We start from the raw sequence: 21,016 nt of genomic DNA, 5'->3' as shown, positions 1-21,016 counted from the left end.
CAGCCTTAATCCAACTCTGGACTCAGAGCTACGGCCCATTACGCTAGAGACAATATTTGCATAGAAGGCTATTGGGATAATGAGACCTGTCACTTAATGCTGCCCAGAGGACATGCGTACAAGGCAGTCTGTTGTTTATCAACACTCGCCGATAGGAATGGTGCCGCAACGGAGTACTCCTTCTTGACTTCATACGCCCTAAGATCCAAGGCTTAGCGAAAAATATCCATACTGCACAAGTCAAAGCCAGAGCTATTCAAAAACGGGTTGAGATCAGCTTGCCTGTTCCATACTGCAAGCGTACCCTTTCTTTCCCCTTATTGAAAGGCAGCCCACGTACCTTTGAGAATAAAAACAATGTTTATCAATAGTCAAACCGCCAACTAATGCGAGCGAGGCAAATCGAGACAGACGCTTGAATAGGAACACTGTCATTCTAGTTGCAAAAAACACCGCCAGTCTACACTATAAAATTGTAAGTGGTAGGCGGCGGTGTTTTTTGCACCCCCTTTGGCTGTATCGATACCATGGCCTTTGAAATGGATCATCTCCATTGGTACCTGAAACATCGAACGTTTTTTTTCATAGTGCATACTCGTACTCGTGCAGCACCGAGAGCCCGAGACATCCGGGGGAATGCAGGCAAAGGATGCTCCCGCGGTCGTAGGGGAAAGGGCGGGCAGTTAGAGGGGCCTTACCGCTGCCGATCAAAGTACATGAACGGGAGGAGCCCTTAGCGGACGACTCCCGGTGGGCTGATATCCAACCGTTATTCTCTAGTTAAGGGACGAATATTCACCTAGTAGTCTGGGGCCGGTCTTTACTCCTCTTGGAGGAGAGGTACTGCTATGCAATGAGGAGTTGCCTTCCCTTTTCCAATTTTGGAGAGAATCAGGGGCGGTGGTTGGGCAAATATGTTATCGGCTTGTATTAAAATATACTGTAATCGATTCTGAGCCTTGACATATTAGAAAGTAATTATAACCAAGTTGTAAGTTTTGAGCTGGCTGTGCATCACCGTCTGCGAACGAAGGGGTATGTGGAGGTGGATAGGGGAAGGAGAAAACCACTAGAGGGAACTGGAAAATGGATAGTTCCCCGCGATTGATATGCCAAGAAGGGTCTCTAGAGAAGGCCGTATTGGCAACTTCTTGCAATCAAGCTCACCTACACATAGGTACGAGTATATGCAGAGCCTTGCTAGGGGTAAACGTCCAATTTGCACCAATAAAGGGTAAGAGTCTGAAACCTCAAACCTAGTTTCGTAAAATGTCTTAACGTCCATCGAACATGGCAACCCTGAAGAGGAAGCAGCAAAAATGCTTCATTTAAAGTTGGAATGCATCGCCTTTCGTGTTGACGCTTGCTGGTCGGACCAAGGTCGCCATTGGTTGATGGCTGGGATATCTCGACAGTCAGGACATTTGCGCGTGTGCTTAAATACACATACTTTTCTCTACTCTCGGCTGGTCGGCTTCATAGTGCTCTTGAATCCCAACACTCCTTTATCTCTTTTGTTTCATCACAATCGTTTTATCATTCGTTCGCTCATAACAACATGTCGCGGTCTTTTCGCCGCGGCCTCCTGGCGGCGGCAGCTGTCTGGGCGGCATCGGCGGCCGCTGGCAGCGAATGGAATCAGGAGCACGACAATGACAACAAGTGGCTCGCCTCGACCGTCGTTGTCACGAGCACCGTCATGGTTGACTTGAACGACATCAACGAGAAGTGCCTCCGAGGAGAATTTGTCTGCGGTCCCACTCCGCCACCTACTGCCAACCCGGAGCACCACTGTCCCGAGTGTGAGAAATGGCATGAGGATCCCAAGGATCCCAAGGGTGCGTGGGATTCTGTAGACATATACCACGGGCTGTGGGGAGGTTGCTCTGGTGATCATCACTGTCCAAATACGTGCAGCTGTAGCTCCAACGCCATCTGCGAACACTCCTCTGATGCTGAAGGGCCCGAGTGCAAGAGTAGCACGGAATGCTCGCCCGGTTACATGTGCAATTCTTACGGCTACTGTCAACCTCAACCTGGCCCTCGATGTCACGAGAAGGCTTGTGTAGTCGATGATGGACCTGAGTGTACTACGAACAAGGACTGCTCCCACGGTGAGGTTTGCAATCATCACGGTTTCTGTCAAAAGGTTGTTTTCCCCGACTGTGAGAAGAACTGGGACTGCAAGCACGGCCAAATCTGCACCAACAGAGGCATTTGCAAGACAGTCGACGAACCACAGTGCACTTGCGATTCGGACTGCAAGGATGGACAAATCTGCAACTCACAGAGAGTCTGCCAAGACGTCGAGTGCCCCAAGTGCCAGTGGGAGAAGGAGTGCCACGAGGGCGAATCCTGCAACGACAGCTTCTGCAAGCCCAAGGAAAACAAGTGCAAGGACAAGGATGACTGCAACGACGACGAAGTCTGTGACTGGGAAGGCAAGTGCCGCCGAGGCAAGCAATTCCGTTGCAGAGTCGACTCGGAGTGCAAGTTTGGACAGATTTGTGATATTCATGGTAGTTGCCAGAAGCGCCCGGTTGGTCACATTTGCAGTTCAGATCGCGACTGCAAGTCAGAAGATTTTTGCAATGCATTTGGATACTGCGAAAACAAGCCTGAGGAAAGGTGCGAATCGGACAACACGTGTCTTCCTGGAGAGATTTGCTCAAGTGGCAGGTGTCTTCCCAAGATTGGCTGCTCGAGGGACAGAGACTGTCGTCACGGTGAAACCTGTGAGAACAACGTTTGTGTTTTCAGGAGGTTCTGTGCCATCGATTCGGACTGCAATGGCCTCCTCAACGAAGTTTGCAGGGACAACCAGTGCGAGCAAGAGAGGGTTTGCACATTCAATGTCGATTGTGACCGAGGAGAAATTTGCGTGCCGAGGACTCAGCGCCTGACGGCCTTGGTCGCGAGAGGAAACGAGGCTCGACAGGTACAGGATGGTGTATGCATCAGGCCTGAATGCAATGTCAACGGAGACTGCACAAGGCCTGGTGAATTCTGCAGAGACCACCAGTGTGTTGAGGAAGAATGCACAATCGACAGAGACTGTGACGATGGTACACAGACCTGCAGAGACGGCGAATGTTTGACAAGGTGTTTGAACCAGGCGGGCTGCAACAATAACGAAACTTGCGAACTTGGTGTGTGTATCATGAGGAGGTTTTGCCTCAACGCTGCAAGAGACTGCGAGCTAGGTCAAATTTGCCTGGACAACTATTGCGAAGACCCTCAGGAAGAATGCACAATTGATGCAGATTGTGGCGATGCCACGTTGGCCTGCAGAGACGGCGAATGTTTGACAAGGTGTATAAACCAGCTGGGCTGCGACAATAACGAGACTTGTGAACTTGGGGTGTGCATTAGGAGCAGGTTGTGCGTTAACGCCGCAACAGATTGCAACCTGGGCGAACTTTGCTTAGATGGCTACTGCCAGGAGGATGAATGCACAGTTGATGGAGACTGTAATGTGCTCACGCAGGCCTGCAGAGATCACCAATGTCTGACAAGGTGTGACGACGCAACGGATTGTAACATCCTTACTGAAACTTGCGAACTTGGGTTGTGCCTTAGGAAAAGGTTTTGCGCCATCGCCGCAAGAGACTGCAACCTGGGCGAAATTTGCGAAGACGGCTTCTGCCAGGACCCTCTTTCGAATCCAGAATGCACAGTTGATGCAGATTGCGGCGATGCCACGTTGGCCTGCGTAGACAGCCAATGTTTAACCAGGTGTGACGACCAGACGGATTGCAACACCAATGAAACTTGCAATGGTACGGTCTGCATCAGGAGGAGGTTTTGCGTCAACACCGCAACCGACTGCGAGCTAGGTGAAATTTGCTTAAACAACTTTTGTCAGGCACCTAACACGTGCGGCGCCACTACATGCGAGCCCGACGAGAGATGCATTAACGACACATGTGTGGGGAGGTGCGGCGGCGTTTTCTGCACAGGAGACGACATCTGCGTCAACGATACGTGCGTAAGGAACCGCACGTGTGGTTTGACGGCTTGCGATGCCGATGAAATATGTGTCAACAATAGGTGTCTGCAGACGTGCGGTGCTACTGTCTGTGACGATTCAGAGCTTTGCGTTGGTCTTGAATGCCAGCCAAGATGTGGCTTGACAGTTTGCCAGAACAATGAGGTCTGCGTGGGCAACACGTGCCAGGCAACGTGCGGCAATGACGTCTGTCTGCCCACCGAGACTTGTGTAGCCAACCAGTGTAACGAGAACTGCGGACTTGTTGTTTGCGGACCTGATGAGACATGCAACGACCTCCTCCAATGTGTTCTGAAGCCCCTGTGCGGTCTCGCTGTCTGCGAGAATGACGAACTTTGCGAGGACGGCACATGTCAGCCAAGGTGCGGCGATATCGTCTGCCAGGCCGATGAGGTTTGCAATAACATAAGATGTCTACAGAGATGCGGAGGCATCACCTGTGGGGACAATGAGGTTTGCAACAACGACGACGTATGCGTCGAGACATGCGGATTAGGCACCTGCCAAGCTAACCAGATTTGCTTGAACGGTGCTTGTGTCCAAACGTGCGGCCTTGGCGTCTGCGACGACACACAGACCTGTGTCCTTGGCCAGTGCCTCGAGACGTGTGGTTTAACAACTTGCAATGCTGATGAGACCTGTGTCCTCGGCGAATGCCTCCAGACCTGTGGCTTGACAACTTGCAATGCTGATGAGACCTGTGTCCTCGGCGAATGCCTCCAGACCTGTGGACTGACAACTTGCAATGCTAACCAGACCTGTGTCCTTGGCGAATGCCTCCAGACCTGTGGTTTAACAACTTGCAATGCTGACGAGACCTGTGTCCTTGGCGAGTGTCTCCAGACCTGTGGTTTAACAACTTGCAATGCTGACGAGACCTGTGTCCTTGGCGAGTGCCTCCCGACGTGTGGTTTAACAACTTGCGATGCCGACGAGACCTGCGTCAATGACACGTGTTTGGCGAACTGTGGATTGAACCCTCCTTGTGATGTTGATGAGCTTTGCGTTGATAATACCGCGTGCCAAGCGATATGCGGCCTCACGACATGTGCCGTCGGCGAAACGTGTCAGCTGGGTGCGTGTGTCAGGACATGCGATGTTGACACTCCTTGTGACGATGGCCTAGTCTGCAGCGCCGATGGCACCTGTGAGCAGGGTTGCGCCGACTCCACCGATTGCGCAGGTGGCCTTGTTTGCTTGGATATCTTGGGTATCACCTTGCAATATTGCGGTCCTTGCATTAGTAACCTGCAGTGTACAGGCACAGACATGTGCATCGCCGGACTATGCCAACAAGGATCAGCCTGCTCTCTGGGCTTCCAATGGGCGTATTACAAGCTCGCTCGATCACCCAGCGACCTCACGACATTGCCGGGGACGATTCCCTTCCACGACGACGACCCCACGACGGATGAGACCTGGCCGCTTTTGCAATTCCAGCCACGAATTGCCCTTACCGCCCAGACACCCACGGTCACTGGTCTGACGCAAACTCTGGGTATTGACGAGACTTGCCCCCCCGAGGACGCCATCGTCTATGGCACCGACACTGGAAATACCATTGATTACAGTATCATTCAGCACATCGGATACTTCGTTCCTGCGCAGGCAGGAACATACACTTTCAGTGCCAATGCCCCTGTTCCCGACCAGAGTCTCTACGTTTGGTTCGGCGACATTGCTCGGCTAACCTGGGTCAACGCCAACGCAGATCTCATCGCTGATGGAGACTCGACCACCGGAACCAACACCTACCTGAGGGTCGTTGCTCCGGCAGATGTCGGCACATATATCCCCATCCGCATCCTGTTTGTCAACCCTCAGGATTGCGGTGAGTTCGAGCTCACTGTCCAGGACCCTCTAGGAAATGTTATTGTCTCGCGCGAGGAGCAGACCACGGATGGAGAGTTCGTGAGCAACTGCCCCGCGGCGAATGACATTCTAACATTGGATTTTGCTCCCCTCATCGACGTTGGGCTCGGCCTTGACGACCTTGTTGCTAACCTCACTGGCGGACTGACTGGAGGTCTTACCAATCTCACTGGCGGCCTTACCAACCTCACTGGTGGCCTTGGCGGCATCAACCTCACTGGCGATGCGAACCTTGGTGGCGGCGGTGGCATCAACGTCACAGCAGGGGCGGATCTTGGTGGTCTTGGTAATCTCACTGGCGATGTGAACGTTGGCGGCGGTGGCATCAACGTCACAACAGGGGCGGGTCTTGGTGGCCTTGGTACCAATCTGACTGGCGGATTGCTTGGTGGCCTTACCAATCTGACTGGCGGCCTTCTTACCAACCTCACTGGCGGTGGCAGTTCTTGATTGTTCTTAGGGATACCGAGGCTTTAGCTTCATGATATGTATTATTAGCTTAGGATTACGTTTTGGATATTTCTTTTTTGTGGAATTCAAAGTTTGTAGTGAACCAACCTCTCCTGTGCAAAACAAAAGTGTGCTATTCTTTGGGCCCCAAGATCGCGTCAGTCTCCTAAAAGATGCGGTTCTGGCTATTGTGAATAAGAATTCGCCAACATTGCGCAGTTGAAGTTACCAACCTAGTTGGCGGCGTAGGTCCAATACCAGGGATGCCAGAGGGGATATCCTTGGAACTGTCGAGCTGTAACGGAAACCACTGCTCTGTCTAGGAAGAGCATGCCTTAATGGTAGGAGAAACGTATCAATCTGATTTCGAAGAGCATGGAGTCTGCAGATAGGCTGTTGTAGAGCTGAGATGTGATTTGAATTATCGCTGTTGGCTTCCTTGTCCGTCAACTTCTCGGCATGCCCAAGTTCTACGGACGACCACTGCTTGAAAATACACCATCGTCGAATTGACAGTGGTAGCTAGAGCGATAATCATGTTGATACTTTTCGTCCAGTTTCTTGTTACGGATAGATATGGAGTTGAAGCGTACCTAGTAGGTATAGCATAGAGGTACTAGGTAGTTTATTTCGGTGATATGTCTAGGTACAAGAGAAAGCGCGTTGTGACACGCGGAAAGCAACGCCGGCTGTTAGCAGCTCTTTCCTGAAACGGATAGCCGCATGGCTTCAATTCAGACTCGAATCTGCGTATGACGTCATATGCACTTATTAGATAATTCTAAATCTCTTTACTACTAGGTACCCAGTACACACAAAAATACGTACGCTTCTCTTCCAATTCAGAGGCAGATCTATAAATGCTGTTTCTGTTTCCAACATTGGACACATAACCATCACTCAGGCATGATGTATGAGCACGTCGCTCCGGCATCAACCGTAATCGTCGTCCCTGTAATCCATCTCGCCTCATCACTCGCCAGAAACCTCACTGCCGCTGCACAGTCCCACGCATTGCCCTCTGTATTCAATAGGCCTTGGTTGCGGCGCATCTCACGTACCTCTTCTGACATGCCATTACCTGCGACCATGGGCGTATAAAGGAATCCTGTGACATGAGTGATCTCCGTCTCAGTACTGGGGCAAACGATGGCTATCGAGTAATGGAGAGAAGCCACTTACCTGGACACACACAGTTGACCCGGATCCCTTCTCGTCCGTGATTATACGCCATGCTTCGTGTCATGTTGACTACCGCACCCTTGCTCGTTGGATAGAACAGATGCGGCGTCCCTCCTTGCAGGCCTGCTATAGACCCCATGTTGACAATGTTGCCTCTGATGCCTCCATCCCCAGGCTCATTTTTGAGCATCAGCGGAATCGCGTATTTGGCCATGAGCACCATCCCCGTCACATTGATGCTCAAGCCCTTGGCCCACTCTTCAGCACTCGCCTCCACAGCCGTTCCCGTTGCGCCCATGATGCCCACATTGTTAATCAGAATATCCAGTCTCCCAAAGAAGCCTCCCGCCGTCTGAACTAGCTTCTCGCAATCCCCCTCTGTGCTCACGTCCGCGCATAGTGAAGCTGCTGTGCCTCCCTCTTGGACAATCATCTCGACCGTGCGCTTTGCCGCAGCCAAGTCCCGGTCCGCGCAGAGCACCGTGGCGCCGTCGCCGGCGAGCAGCAGGGATATGGCACGTCCGTTGCCGAGGCCGTCCCCGAGGCTCCCCGCGCCAGTGACAATGGCGACTTTTCCGTCGAGACGGCGTGACGGCCGCGGGGGCAGCGCGGGAAACGGAGGCATATCGAGAAGAGAGGAGCTTGTGAAACCGCCCAAGCTCTTCACCGGTTGGATGACTTTTAAGATGACAAGCTAGGTGCTGTGATGATATTGATGCAATTGCACAATGCCTGTACCGCTATGAGTTCACTGAAAGGAAATTCCAAGGTGCTCACTTACATTGCAAGCATCGACACTCACAACCCCTCACCAAAATGGAGCCAGCTACCCAAGAACTGGGGTAGGCCATGCAGCTGCAGCGTTGCATCTGCGGGTTGACCAGCCTCAATGAGGAGGAATTCCAGGCTCTGTTTCCAGTACCTATTGCGGAAATGATGCGATGCCCTGTGTTAGGTATAAAGCAAACTTCTTGGATAAGCCAAATTTGTAGTCTATTGCCATGCCCTGCGGCCATGCGAGCAAGTCTACCATCGTGGACTCGAATTATATCGCAACTCTGCATCAAAAGGCCTTTTGGCTGGGTATCAAGCCCGCGAACTCGACGTCTAGCATCACCACCCTCCCACAAAAACATTAGAAACATGCCCTTTGGCCGAGTGTAAATAATGAGGGCAACATACAAACTCTATATCAAAGTGCTCAATACCGCTGCCTTCACTACCATAACAACTTGAGATGCAGATGCCGAGGCCTTCGAACCTCGTAATTGGTACTAGGTACGTACCGGCCTACCTCAATTGGTACCTGCCTCTCATACTGCCGCAACTCTCAACACCACGTTTCACAACCTGTATGTAGACATCTAGCATCACGCCCTTCAACGACAAAACAACAAAAATAGGCACTTTGGCCGAGTGGTCTAAGGCGCCGTGTTCAGGATTTATCTTGCTTCGCGGTCTAGTAATAGGCGAGGGTTCGAATCCCTCAGGTGTCATCTTTTTGGAGATTGCGCCTCTAATGCGGGATGTGGTTAATACTTTTTTTTTTTGGCTTTGCCGGTCAACCGTGAGAATTATGAGAAAGACACTGTTACGTGGATTTGTATTTGAATGCATTGTCTTATCACAGCAGTCTGGTAGGCATGGGAGTCAATTCTATCAATGCCAGACAAATAACCAGCCGCTCATGTTATGATTATGAAGCCCGTCCGCTCAAAATGAAATGAAAAATAAAAACCCAACAGTTGAACCCTCCCCCAAACGCCAAAATCTGCAAATCGAATGTATATACAGCATGTACAGTAGGTGTATGTTGCGATGCGCTTATAACTCGTCTCTATCCAAGCTCGGCAGCCTGAACGCATAGCGTCTGGGGCGCGGAGGCAAACCGACCCAAGCACGGTATACCCTCGTTGTTTCATCCGAGACAATTTCCCAGCTGATAATTTAGTTAGTCGAGTTCGAACAGGCAATTGTAGTGTTGAAAAAAACGAGACTTACATCATTCTAGGTGTTCGAATCCAGCTCTTGAGCACAATCTTGACCGCCTTCATGACACGGGCAAACTCATTTCCCATCTGCTCGCCCACCGTATCACCGTGGCTTCCGCGATTACGCATTTTTATAAACTCATTCATGTCTTCGTCAACCTCGTCCACGAGTGTCCAGACATCTTCGGGGCTCTTGAACGTTTGGGACTCAGCCTTGTCGCGCATGTCTATCATGGCTCGGAACTTGCCAACAGCAGAAATCGATGAGCTGAGTCTGGCGTATGTGTTGAAGAGGGCCACCAGCTCAGTTCGCTTGAGGGACGGAGGTTTCTGGCCTTCATTGAATTCGAAAAGCACCTTCAAAGCTGTTCCGTAGCCGTTTGTCTGGATCTTGCCCCAGAGGCGGCACTTGTCGCAACCAACACAATCCATGACTCGGCTGATGTTGCGGAAGCGGTTGCGGAAATCTTCCTTCAGAGAAGGGCCTTCGCCGTTAACAAACATGACACTCTCATCAAAGATTTGAGGGACACTGGCTGCGTGCTGAGTCACAGCAGAGATCTTGTCTCGAGTGTCCTGATCCTGTAGTGGATCCCCGGTACAGAAGGTGTACTGCGGCCCAAGAACATAGGGGGCCAGCTTCGCAACGGCGCGGGTGACGAGGGCGTAGTTAAAGTACAGGTTGCTGATACGATCGGGGTATCCGTGCAGTCGGCTTTCGTAGCAAGCCAAGTTGGGCTGCCACTCTCCAGTACTCTGGTTCAGGAAGTCCCAGCACAAGTGTACGCTGATACTGGCGTGCATTCCCGAGACTACTCGGTAAAAGACTCGTTTCTCCAGACACTCATCCTCGCCTTCGTAACCAGTGTTTGCAACGAACGGAATGTTTGGGTTGCTCTGTCGCTGGTGCTCAAGCTGGGCTTGGCGGCCGGCTGTATCCAAGACCTGCTTGAAATCCAAGGCAGCAGGATCGGTTGGTCGATGCGAAACGCCAAGATCGGCGGATTTAGGAAAGGAGCTCTTCTTAAAGCAGTTTTCCAAATAGATGGCGTCCCAGACCTGCTTTGAACTTTGACCACCGTATCCAGTAAACCGCTCCGGGTTTCGCAACAAGCTGACATAGTCTCCTTTGGAGGTTGCGCCTTCGTCGTCCATGACGCAGTAATCTCTGTCGTCGCATTCGTCGTCGTATTCAACCACACAGCTTTCCCCCACATCTTCGCCCAACTCTCCTTGTAGCGGTCGATCGGGGTGTTGCTTCTGCATCTTCTTGCCCGGATGCTTCGCTCTGGGACCCTCCAGCTTGCTAAGCTCGTGAGCCCTCCAAATTTCGGGAATATCCTCTTCATTGTCCAATGTCTCGACGGCGCATGCGATGTTACCGCACATGCCATCTTCGTCATTCCAGAATGGACATGTTTTGTGGAAGAGATTCATGCGATAATGCGAGAAGAAATCGGTCGTGCGAACAAGGTCGTCGACCGCCGGCTTTACTTTTGTGTTGAGTCTATCGAGTGTAGCATACGAGACGCATCCATCGTCGATAATGGCGTTTGGAGAAAACTGGAAGAAACAACAACTGTCAGCGCAAAGCGATCTTTGGTAAGGGAGGCGAAATTGGGCTGTCGTACCGGGCAGGAGTCTGTAGAGCTCGAACACGCCCCCGGTGCCGCCCAGAGGGCAAACACCGAGAGGAAAAACAGGTTGCTTGCGGATTTCATTCTGTAACCAGCAGAAGAAACTCTTGGTGCGACAAAGTCTATGAGTTAATATTTAGCCAGAACGATTGGCATCGCTTCACGGAGCGAGGGTTTGAAACGGCTGCCGGATGGAAGATGCGATCCTCCGGAATATTGCGGCTTTGACGGCTGATGTGATGTACTTTGATGAAGAGTCCCAATGAATGCGACTCAAGAAACGAGGCAGCAAAAACGAAAGATGGATTGAAAGAGGCTTCCGATCCAATGGTTAAAGAAGGTTGATTGAAGCCTATTGACAAGCCACAGCAAGTAAATGCAACTTGTGGCTACAACTGCAACGGTTCCAAGGCTCGCGGCAGGGGGATATGCAAAATCTTATATAGATGAAAGAAAAAAGAAAAGAAGGCACATTCAAAAGAACAAGCACAAGCAACTGCACCGGAGACTTTACAGCCTTCTTGCTGACATATCATGAGATGTTCCTCAAAGGGGAAAGATGCCACGCTGGCGATCCGGATGCTTAGAAACAGCGTTTTTGCGCTGGAAGAAAAAAAATGGCCTCTTTACGGTGCACGGTGTACCAGGTACCACCAGCCTACCGTAGTTTAGTGGTGGCGCGGGGGAAGGAAAAAAAAGAGAGACAGGGGCGATTCGGTCACTGGAAGCCGGCCAATGGTGGCTTCAGCAGAATGGCAGTTTGACGCCACCGACGCGAGACAAGAGGAGGGGCCGTTGAAATGTGTCCACAAGGCAAAGATGAAGCCAAAAGTCAGGGCATATAGTCCGATAATTGGCTTCCGACGACGCTATTAATAAATTGAAACCCAAGCCTGCAGATTGCATCGCCTACTCCTACATTTTTACGAGGCGTCTGGGCTGGTATAAGAGAGGCTGCGCGCCTCCGGTGAGGCCATCCATCATCACAGAATCAGCCCACCCGACCAGCCGAGATTCAGTTAAGACGCCTTCCACTTTGAGCACCTACACATTCCATTATCACCTACCTTGCTAGTGATACGGCGCATTACTGCTTACCACCACAACTGCTGGAGTTCTCGTGTAAATAGACGCCATCTGCTACTAGGCCTAGGTACTGGGTACTACCTAGGTAGGTAGATTAGATGACTCCATGAGCAAACCTTCTCACCTCTGCATGCCTGCCTCCCAGCACTTACACGTGTTTTCATGGCGTGACATGGTACGGTAAAGCTTGATCTGTGAGGAGGTGCAGACGATCGTTGTTGAAGTAGACACGTAGACAATATGAAACCGAGCAAAGGGTGTTTGTGGGATGCGCTCTGCTAGATGTCTGAGCTCTTGCTGAACAATTCGGTCATGATCATCAACAACAACGCATATTCATTGATAGGTAGGATATATCTAACAATACCACTCTGGCATGCGCATCTCTCTGTCAAGAGACAGACAGCCAACGAAGTCAATTGTTTCCCACCGGGTCTCCCCAGAATCAGCTGCAGTCATACTAAAATACTGCCAGTATATATGAGTTCCTAGACCATTCTTCAATTCTGCGTCAACTACCTCTACACAAGGCTAACCAATCGCCTAATGCGTCCTTCCTGCAGCACCCGTCATCCTCCAAAGTGTCAACCCATCTGGCCACCAGCTTACATTCGACTCCAGATACCTATAAGGGATTGAAGAGTTCTTGTCACAAGATATGGAAATCATCGAGACGCGCGCGCGCCAAATCACAGGGTTAATGTTCGCAATTTTGACATATACATCCACATGCCGCTTGTCCAAACTCTGAACCAAGGCTTGCGTGGGGCCCTCAGGTTGCCATAGACACGCGATTCAAGGCAGAGCGTGGGCATGTGCGTCAGGGGAGCGAGGGAGCGCCCACCAGTCTCGCAGGCTTATTAAACCAACATTATTGCAGTATGCAGACCGTAAAAATCGTAAAGAGACATTCAACAGAGAGACTCTTCGTGTAGCAGGAGTCGGCGCGGAAAAGCCATAGATATCGTACACAACTGAGCGAAGGAGATGTTCGTTCGACGAGCTCACTGAGGAGGTTGGTAGTTGAGAGGTCGCCTTTCCGCCGGTTAGACAATGCTGCCCCCGAGTGGCCTGCACAGGATGAAACAATGGTAAAAACTTACTTGAAAAGAAGAATATGCGGCTCCGGCTCATGGACCTCGTAGTGCTCCCAGCCGAGACTCTAAATGCGGAGAAGAAACTGGTGTCAGCGTAGCGCATTCTTTGCTCTCTAATCCCTTTGCCCGCGGGGGATCCAGGAATAAAAAAAAAGCTGCCCCTCACCTGTGTCATTCCCATGGCCCTCCACTCGTCCTCCCAGAGAAGCTTCAGTGTGCCCTTGGCAGAATCATGGTACTCCTTTGGAATCGCCTTGAGCATCATCTTTGGTAGCTGGACATGGCGGTACTCGAATTCGCTGTCGTTATATCTGTTGGCCGTTTGACGCCTTAGCTTCCGGTGTCATATCTTCGCAAATGCGCCGTTTGGTGTGTATTTTTCTTCTCCCTCCGAAGTCGATAGCCACTTCCCCCGCAAAGACTCACCTCTCAGAGTACCGAATAGCATCCACAAACTCTTCAAGTCGGGCTCGTTCCGAGTCTGTCAGGGGACGCGGAGTCTTGTTTCGCCGGCTCATGTCGATATCCATTTTGATAGTTTTTAGAGTTTTTCCTGGCTTCTCTAGCACAAATCGTCCACCGCGTAGCGCGACCTTGTTTGTTGACAAGTCGTAAAAGTTGAGTGGGTTCCTTTCGAGGAGAGACTACGCAAGGTTTGTCCAATTGTTGAGTAATTCGTCTCGAGATGATGAAACAATTCGGCTTCGACCTCTTTTTGCGGTGAAAGTCGAGGGGAACGAGGTACAGCGTATCGATCAGAGTGGGCGAGAAGCTTCTAGCGGATCGAAAGAACGGCGCAGTCGCGTGGCGCGTGAGTCACGAGCGGCAAGTTGCAAAGGAAGGCGCAACAAGGATGAAAAGGCAAGAATGAATCACGGTCGAACAGATAGAGAATGCGCACGAGACTTGGCTGGTGGGTTGCGGGAGGAAGAACGGGGGATAAAATAAACAAATCTAGCGCTTGCGATGGTTCTCGAATCGTGGAAGCCCAAAAATCGACCCCTGGTCCGTGGCCCGCTAATCGTGGGTGCCCGCGGCTCCGTTGGCGGTACGGAATACAGGGGGCGGCAAGGTCAGTGTTGACATATCTTACCGCCGTCGTTATTTCTACTTCTTTATCATTGCTCTCCTTTTTGACAAGATGCTGGGATTCGCATTGAGATTAGCTGATCCGCGTTTCGCTATTAAGCAGATGTATACTAATTCATCGATTTATTAAGGGCGGTTAAAGATGGATTGTCTTCTTCTCACAACGTTGTACAGCAGGTACCCCCAAGCTCCATTAGCGCCCAAGCGTCAACGTGGTACCGAGGCCGGAGGAGATCCGGATTAACTGCTAATGGAACGGAATTAGCCGACATGCCGCATTTACTGAGATCGTCTCAAGAAAAGCATCGACAAGTGTGATGCCTGAAGATCCCTCGAATATGAACTGCTGTTTAAATAATAACTGCTGTTTAATGAGATTCGCGATACGCTCAATGTCTAGTGTTTATGATTGTCTCCTATTGAGTCTATCTGGTAATGCTTTTCGTCAAGCGCAAGATGCATAATTAGATGCAAACACCCTTCTATATGTTCCGAGTGATCCCAACGCCGTGTGATGCCAATACTCAATGTAGATGCTTAGCATCTGTCTATACCAACAAGCTTATTAATGAAGCATGCTCTTGATACCTTTATAGCCCAAAGAGTGATTTTGATAGCCCCTTTGAAGCAATTGAAACCGCTCCCGTAGACAGTGGTAGGTGGCTTACGACATTGCCTATCTTTACCTTGACCCCGGGCACGGAAACCTTCCACGACTTGATGGACTGAAAATCTTCATCTCCAAACACATCTAGAGCTTTATTGGATTCTTCATCCACAGGGAGATCGAGTGTCCATCCAATGGATATGTGGAATGCTTCATCAGCAGAGTCCGTCTCCTTGGTCTGGTACAGAATGGGCTGGTCGAATGACTTGACCACATCATTGCAAGCACTCAACAGTCGCATCAGCTCTGGATTCGATAGCGCTCCAGTGCTATTCGAAGCTTGCGAGCTTGCTACTTGGAGAACAAGAAATGTGCGATTGGAATCGGGAGATTTATACCACTTTAATCTTTTGGGGCTAACAGAGAACTGGGGCACGGCGCTGGCGTGCAAGGCTGATGAGATTTTGTCGAGAAACACATCCTTGTTAGAGGTGCTGAGGGAAATGGGCCTTGACAAGCTGATGTGGAGAGGCAAGGGAGCCCCCAAATCACTCGTCAAAAAGTTGTGCAGCTTGGCTCGATTGCCAATGTGCTCATTGACCTTGCATACCAATTGAACCAGCTTCTCATGCTGGTCAGCCAGTGGATGCCCTACACGAGCAGAGAAGAGTTAGCTGCTCTGGTCGCGTGTATACGAGCTCAGCCTGGGCTTTATTGAAACTCACACTCAATGTACAGATGGCTGGGCCAGTTGCCCACGACGTGAGGAATCAGTCTCTTGCGGCCCTGATGAAGCGCGGGATCATCGACGACGCTGTGGCGGACGGTGGACGCATACAGGTCGTGGAATGCCGAGGGCAAGGGTGGCAGCCCAGATTCGGAGCTGGACGGAGCGCTCGGGGCGTTGGGCTGTGACCCGGAGCCCGGCGAGTGCTTACGCCGCTTGGCCGGCGGTGCCGATGGCGCTTCATCGTTTTCGCTGTCGGAATGCGATGACGATGATGAGTAGTCGACAAGAGCCATCGGTCAAGGCGGTGATGCTGTCACCAAGAGAGCGTTCAATGTTGAAAAATGATCAAGTTGATGGTATTGCACTTCTGCCTGCCAGGTACAGGTACTACTAAGCAGTGAGTTTTTGCGTGTATTGGCTACCGCGGAAAATCGTGCAAGGCAGTACAGATACCGGACCCTTCCAGAATCACCCCTTGCATGCTGTTACATAAGCCGCGCTGCATGAGCTCTCGGTATCACCTTATCTTACTTTTTCCAGCGTATCGGTACCAATCAATGCTTTTCTGCTGGGTCCAACGCAGCCGAAAATAGCGACTGTGAGGCTGACACTGACGCAGATGAAACGCAACGCATCCAAGCCTCTCGTCGTATTGAATGAAATTAGGAATTAATGTGTCATTTCTGTGTAAGGCGGTCTGTCGAATGCCCAGGATCGGGGTTCAAAGCTGAACGAAGACGCAGAGCGCTAACAGTTGCGCCTGGGCGCTGACAAGAGACGTGGCGCAAGCCTGGTCCCCTGTGGAAATGTGTGATCAGCCCCCAATGTCCACATCGGTTTGTTTTCCCCATGTTTCTCTTTGGCTGTGTTGGCTGTTGCGTGCCTACAAGCAGAGTTCAAACGCCCTGTTTTTTTACACGAATTTTGGTGGGTACGGGGGCTTCCTCTTTGAGGGTCCTCTGGCTTCTGGCCCGGTATGTTGGAAAAGTAAATGCTTTTATGGCGTAGAAGAAAGTGAAGGAAAAGAAGCTCGAGATAAGGAAGCCGGACAGTGCGAGACCAAGTTTTTCGTTGTTTGGGTACCGGTGCCCGTATTGAGACAGCGAACCGACAAGGGATATGAAAGCAGTAAAGGCCGAACGCACATCCAGTCAGACCTAGCCGTTGCTCATCAGCGAGCTTTGGGTATATTTAGCATATTGGCAGAGCTGTGTGATAATTATAACACCTTTTGTCCAATGATTCTCCTGCGAAGCTCATGTAGTATTTGTCTATCTCAATGCAAGATCAGAACGGGTAGATCTATTGCCGGTCAGGCGCCGGCGAGTTAGTCCAGTAGGGTCTCTGGACACTGTATTGCATGGCGTGTGGCTCACACTCATGGCAGCCAACAAGCCCCAAGGCCAGCTTCCCGCGAATGGAGGCGTCTAGCTCGCCAGCGTCTCCGAATCAAGCCTGTTACACCATTATGATCCGTCATTATGTGCTGTACTGGCTGTAGCGATTCCACATGACAGCTCACCGGCTGAGACAGAGGAACAAAGAAAGAATGGCCAGCTTCTCTGTCAGCTCAGCCCAGCTCCAGATCCAAAGGGTTCAGACCGAAGTTGGGCTAGTCTCGTTATGGCGCCTGTCTGCAAATTCCGAACACGAAGGAGGACAAGGGAAGCCGTTGGGAGTCATTCTAGTACTAGGTAGTCAAATAGTGTGCGAGAATGGGTGACGACTACTGCAGGTCGGTCACCTCGAGTCCTTGACTTACATGGCCGCAGCTTAAGGACCTCGCCACTTTTTCCCGACTGGGTTCCCTACATACTCCGTACCTCGAATTGGTATTACACAAGTGACTTTTTGGGGGGCTTGGTTAGGTTGGCTGCATGCCCAATTATCCCGATGACAAAGTACCTTTTTTCCCCTCCAGTAGGCCGCGTGGATGTTTATGTTGGTGAGCCAAAAGCTTCTTGGCCTCGTGGTGGGAACAGGATCCAGGTTAAAAATCTCCCGCTTCCCCTCTCCCCTCCGCTCTCGTGTAATCCCGGACAAACCGTTTTTCGCACATACATTTTGCAGTGTCGCTGCATTTTGTAGCTCCAGAGATTTTTTTCGTGTTGCTGCGCCTGTTGCGGTGTTGCTTCTTTGTGGTAGCTTTTACTCCCTCGCCCTCGGAACTCATTGCGACTGAATACATCGAGTTGTTCAAACGGCTTTTCTTTACTTTCCCCGAGAACTCAAATCGAGCTCAACCTTCAAAAGCCCAAACCGACTTGACTTTAGAGATTGGATATCCCATATATGGACAAAAACTATAAGGCCTCATCACCTCTAGCAACCGGGAACTTTCATCGAGATAGCGTTCGTCCTCCATAATTAGCCTTCTACTTAAATATCGGCCTTCGCCCTCTTTTTCAGACCCTTTTCGTTACCCTTTTCACCACTCACATCTCACCCGCTAAAACACTTGTTTACTCTATACGAGTCCAACTGTCATCTTCTGCGCCTCTCTCTCTGTGTGTCTTGCAAAGCACAGATTCCAAAAATCGGCGTCATCGCTATCCGAGCATCCGCATCGAGTAGACCTCAAAAACACCTACGGAGCCACTAGCTGCGATATTTCATAAACAGCACAAGATCAATCCGCCAAAATGTACGACAGCGACGGCATAGATAAAGACTGGGTAAGTGTGCGCTGGCCAGTTACAATTTTTTCATCATCATCCCTATTATGCCTTTTCATTTTGGTCATCACCATCCTCTTCTCTCAAATTCTCTTCATCCGCACTCCCGGTGGGTTTTCGTCGTCACCTGCAGGCGATGGATCCATGCCGATCGCAAGGGTGCTGGAGCGAACCCTGAAATGCAGGGATTCAGGATCCCACATGGCCACCACATGTTGCGCTGCGTTGCGTTTCCTTGCGTCACCAATTCGGCTTCAGCGGATCGGTGGGCAGAGCTCAAGTGGGCCGGCAGATCGGACGATTCGCCGTTTGGATTTTCTTGCTGCAATGCCGACCGAGTTGATTGCGACAGCATGAGCATCATCCACCGATAGCTTCAATGTTGTCATTGGCTCTTTTCCAAACCTGTCTGGTTTCGTAGATCCAGGCCGTCTGCGTTTATTTGCCTTGTGCGACTGCCCGGACCAACATTGAACCTTGTCAGCCATTTCGTCATTCCCCACTTACCACCTCATTCATACTCGTATATACTTTCGTGTTGCCCGTTCTTATCTTCATTTCTGCTTTCTATTTCATTTCATGAACACTTTTGAATTCATTGAAAAATTCATTGAAATTGAACGCAACTAACATTACCCGATTCTAGGCTCGCAAGTACATCTTGGACCCTCTAACTGCTCCTGAACCCAGCGAAGAAACTGGCCTTGGATCTTCTCACTACAACCCGCATCGCATCTCGCTGCAGGCTCTACCATCTCACACCCGCCAGCGACCAGCAAGCCCAGCTTCAAGCTCAAGCTCATTTGTAGATCTTGGCGATAGATCTTATCCTACACCTCCTTCTACAGGTAACGCCGAGCACAAATTCAGCCAAAGAAAACGGCTGCCGCCTCCACCCTCAGCGAATCACACGGCTCAGCACAGCGTCGACAGCCACTGCCGTCCAATGATGCGGAATCTCAACGCAGCCACTCCGGAAGGAAATTTCCATCCGACAAATCCGTTTGCTTCTTCTCCGCAGCCGTCTAACGGCAAAGTTCTCGGGAAGCAGGCCTCTATGAACCCGCATAACCGCAGTAACTCAGACTTAGGCCACCATAGCCAGCATGGAGCTCACAAACACAGCCACCGCCGTCCACGCACTCAGTCTCTTGGCGAGCGCTTCCCCGGAGACATGTCGCATCGTCCTCTGGATATTATTATCAATGATACCCGGGCTGCTGACCGTCAGCGCCGTCACCGACCTCGCGTTTCTGAAACCGACGTCATCGATGCTCTCGACACAATCGGCGGCATGTATCACCACGGCGGGCCATACGATGCCACCCTCCGGAGCCGAAACCTTGACCCCAGAACCTCGCCGGTTGCTGCGGTGCAAGAGTCAAACATGGAGGCCCTGCGAGCTACGCCTCGGGAATACGTCATGGACAGCCTCCGGCATCACGTTCCTCTCCAGGGTACTGCAACCATCCCCTCTGGAGATTATGACTATCGCGGGTCTCGGATGAGCTATGAAGAAGGCGCCGATCTTATGAGGGAACCAGATGCTCCTGGTGGCCCGTACAAGCGTTATGCGGACACTGTAACCTCTTCCTCACCCTCCATTGCCTCCACCTCGGTGCGAGGACATCTTCTTCGGAGATGCTTACTTAATTGCAGAAATATCATCCGGACGATCTCAAAGGAAAAGGAGAGCCGTCCTACTCGCTTGAGCGGGCGCTAAAGGAGAAGAAGCGTGCCAAGAACGGAGAGCCCGATGAGATTGAGATGCAGTCCGGCATTCGCAGTCGCAACCCTCATTCCAAATCCAAGCATCAGCGTAGCATGACTGTTGCGCTGCGTGGAAGCTCTTCGGCCACTGGCAATGCTTACAATAACTCCGAGCTTGAGCGTCGCAACTCGACTGGCAAAAAAATCAGTGACAGTCTGAAACGACGATGGGGCAGCATTCGCGGTAGGAAGTGATGCTACTCTATACAAATACAAGACAAATTTTCGGACTGGATCCGAGTATGTGATCGATTATCTTTCCTATTGTTTTTTTCTTCTTTTGGTGGGATGCATTCTATTTTTCATTGGTTGTTTTGGTGTTCCGGCTCTGGGACGGTGTTTTTCTTGAACGGATTTCTCCCTGATCGATGGCTTCATCTTTCAATGGATGGCCTTCTTTCTTGTGGGTGTTCTGTTTCATGGTTTGGATTTATTTCTTAGGAACGGGTTATATGTGCAAATGATGGGATATGATGGGAATTAGAACAAGGTGGCAATCTTCTGATTCGATTTGTTCTCCTTTGATAAGGAGATGGCGTCACAGGTTTTTATGGAACGGGATATAGAACTGGATGGCCACGGAGACAGTCAAATGTCAGCAAATATGATAGGATTCTTTTTGTGTGATATTCGGGAGGAAGTAACAGTATCGCTTGTTCTCTCGGCAGATTGTGCAGATATCCGGAATAGATACCCTCACATATGGCAACTTGGGCAGTTACTGCGGGCACCCTTCTATTTTGTCAACTTCTAGTTAGATTGATCACCAAAATTGATAGTTGTTGTACGATATCTTTGCTATGCACAAAATAAGTGAGCTT

General features: G+C 50.7%; 7 protein-coding genes and 1 non-coding gene across 8 annotated transcripts; 4 read left to right on the top strand and 4 right to left on the bottom strand.

Annotated features, from left to right (window-relative positions):
- Nucleotides 1–462: 462 nt before the first annotated feature.
- V8C40DRAFT_230794 (uncharacterized protein) lies at nt 463–964 on the top strand. Its single transcript, XM_083212793.1, has one exon. The coding sequence runs from the start codon at nt 528–530 to the stop codon at nt 735–737; it is 210 nt and encodes a 69-aa protein (XP_083079439.1). The 5' UTR covers nt 463–527; the 3' UTR covers nt 738–964.
- Nucleotides 965–4,597: 3,633 nt separating this feature from the next.
- On the top strand, nt 4,598–6,427 carry V8C40DRAFT_230791 (GLEYA domain-containing protein). The gene has a single exon (XM_083212792.1). It carries the CDS (start codon nt 5,279–5,281, stop codon nt 6,329–6,331), a length of 1,053 nt encoding a protein of 350 aa, XP_083079438.1. The 5' UTR covers nt 4,598–5,278; the 3' UTR covers nt 6,332–6,427.
- Nucleotides 6,428–7,018: 591 nt separating this feature from the next.
- On the bottom strand, nt 7,019–8,746 carry V8C40DRAFT_230789 (SDR family NAD(P)-dependent oxidoreductase). The gene is made up of 3 exons (XM_083212791.1): nt 8,295–8,746; nt 7,514–8,245; nt 7,019–7,439 (listed from the first exon to the last, which is right to left on the bottom strand). Exons 2-3 carry the CDS (start codon nt 8,136–8,138, stop codon nt 7,228–7,230), a joined length of 837 nt encoding a protein of 278 aa, XP_083079437.1. The 5' UTR covers nt 8,139–8,245; nt 8,295–8,746; the 3' UTR covers nt 7,019–7,227.
- Nucleotides 8,747–8,915: 169 nt separating this feature from the next.
- On the top strand, nt 8,916–9,009 carry V8C40DRAFT_t18. The gene has a single exon. It is a non-coding gene; the product is annotated as a tRNA-Leu (tRNA).
- A 224-nt stretch (nt 9,010–9,233) lies between these two features.
- On the bottom strand, nt 9,234–11,555 carry V8C40DRAFT_15363 (ER oxidoreductin). Its single transcript, XM_083211342.1, has 3 exons — nt 11,136–11,555; nt 9,515–11,067; nt 9,234–9,452 (listed from the first exon to the last, which is right to left on the bottom strand). Exons 1-3 carry the CDS (start codon nt 11,223–11,225, stop codon nt 9,338–9,340), a joined length of 1,758 nt encoding a protein of 585 aa, XP_083079436.1. The 5' UTR covers nt 11,226–11,555; the 3' UTR covers nt 9,234–9,337.
- A 980-nt stretch (nt 11,556–12,535) lies between these two features.
- Nucleotides 12,536–14,283, bottom strand: V8C40DRAFT_230783 (cyclin-dependent protein kinase regulatory subunit CKS1). The gene is made up of 4 exons (XM_083212790.1): nt 13,751–14,283; nt 13,491–13,635; nt 13,331–13,389; nt 12,536–13,262 (listed from the first exon to the last, which is right to left on the bottom strand). Exons 1-4 carry the CDS (start codon nt 13,852–13,854, stop codon nt 13,232–13,234), a joined length of 339 nt encoding a protein of 112 aa, XP_083079435.1. The 5' UTR covers nt 13,855–14,283; the 3' UTR covers nt 12,536–13,231.
- A 657-nt stretch (nt 14,284–14,940) lies between these two features.
- Nucleotides 14,941–16,097, bottom strand: V8C40DRAFT_15339 (phosphoric diester hydrolase). Its single transcript, XM_083211338.1, has 2 exons — nt 15,746–16,097; nt 14,941–15,671 (listed from the first exon to the last, which is right to left on the bottom strand). Exons 1-2 carry the CDS (start codon nt 16,041–16,043, stop codon nt 15,004–15,006), a joined length of 966 nt encoding a protein of 321 aa, XP_083079434.1. The 5' UTR covers nt 16,044–16,097; the 3' UTR covers nt 14,941–15,003.
- A 1,695-nt stretch (nt 16,098–17,792) lies between these two features.
- Nucleotides 17,793–21,014, top strand: V8C40DRAFT_230778 (uncharacterized protein). Its single transcript, XM_083212788.1, has 3 exons — nt 17,793–18,425; nt 19,072–20,007; nt 20,085–21,014. Exons 1-3 carry the CDS (start codon nt 18,393–18,395, stop codon nt 20,388–20,390), a joined length of 1,275 nt encoding a protein of 424 aa, XP_083079433.1. The 5' UTR covers nt 17,793–18,392; the 3' UTR covers nt 20,391–21,014.
- The last annotated feature ends 2 nt before the right edge of the window (nt 21,015–21,016 follow it).

Source organism: Trichoderma camerunense (assembly GCF_050948025.1).
Source record: "Trichoderma camerunense strain CBS 138272 chromosome Unknown V8C40scaffold_1, whole genome shotgun sequence".
Taxonomy (NCBI): Eukaryota; Fungi; Ascomycota; class Sordariomycetes; order Hypocreales; family Hypocreaceae; genus Trichoderma; species Trichoderma camerunense.
This window is presented reverse-complemented; position numbering and strand designations above follow the sequence as displayed.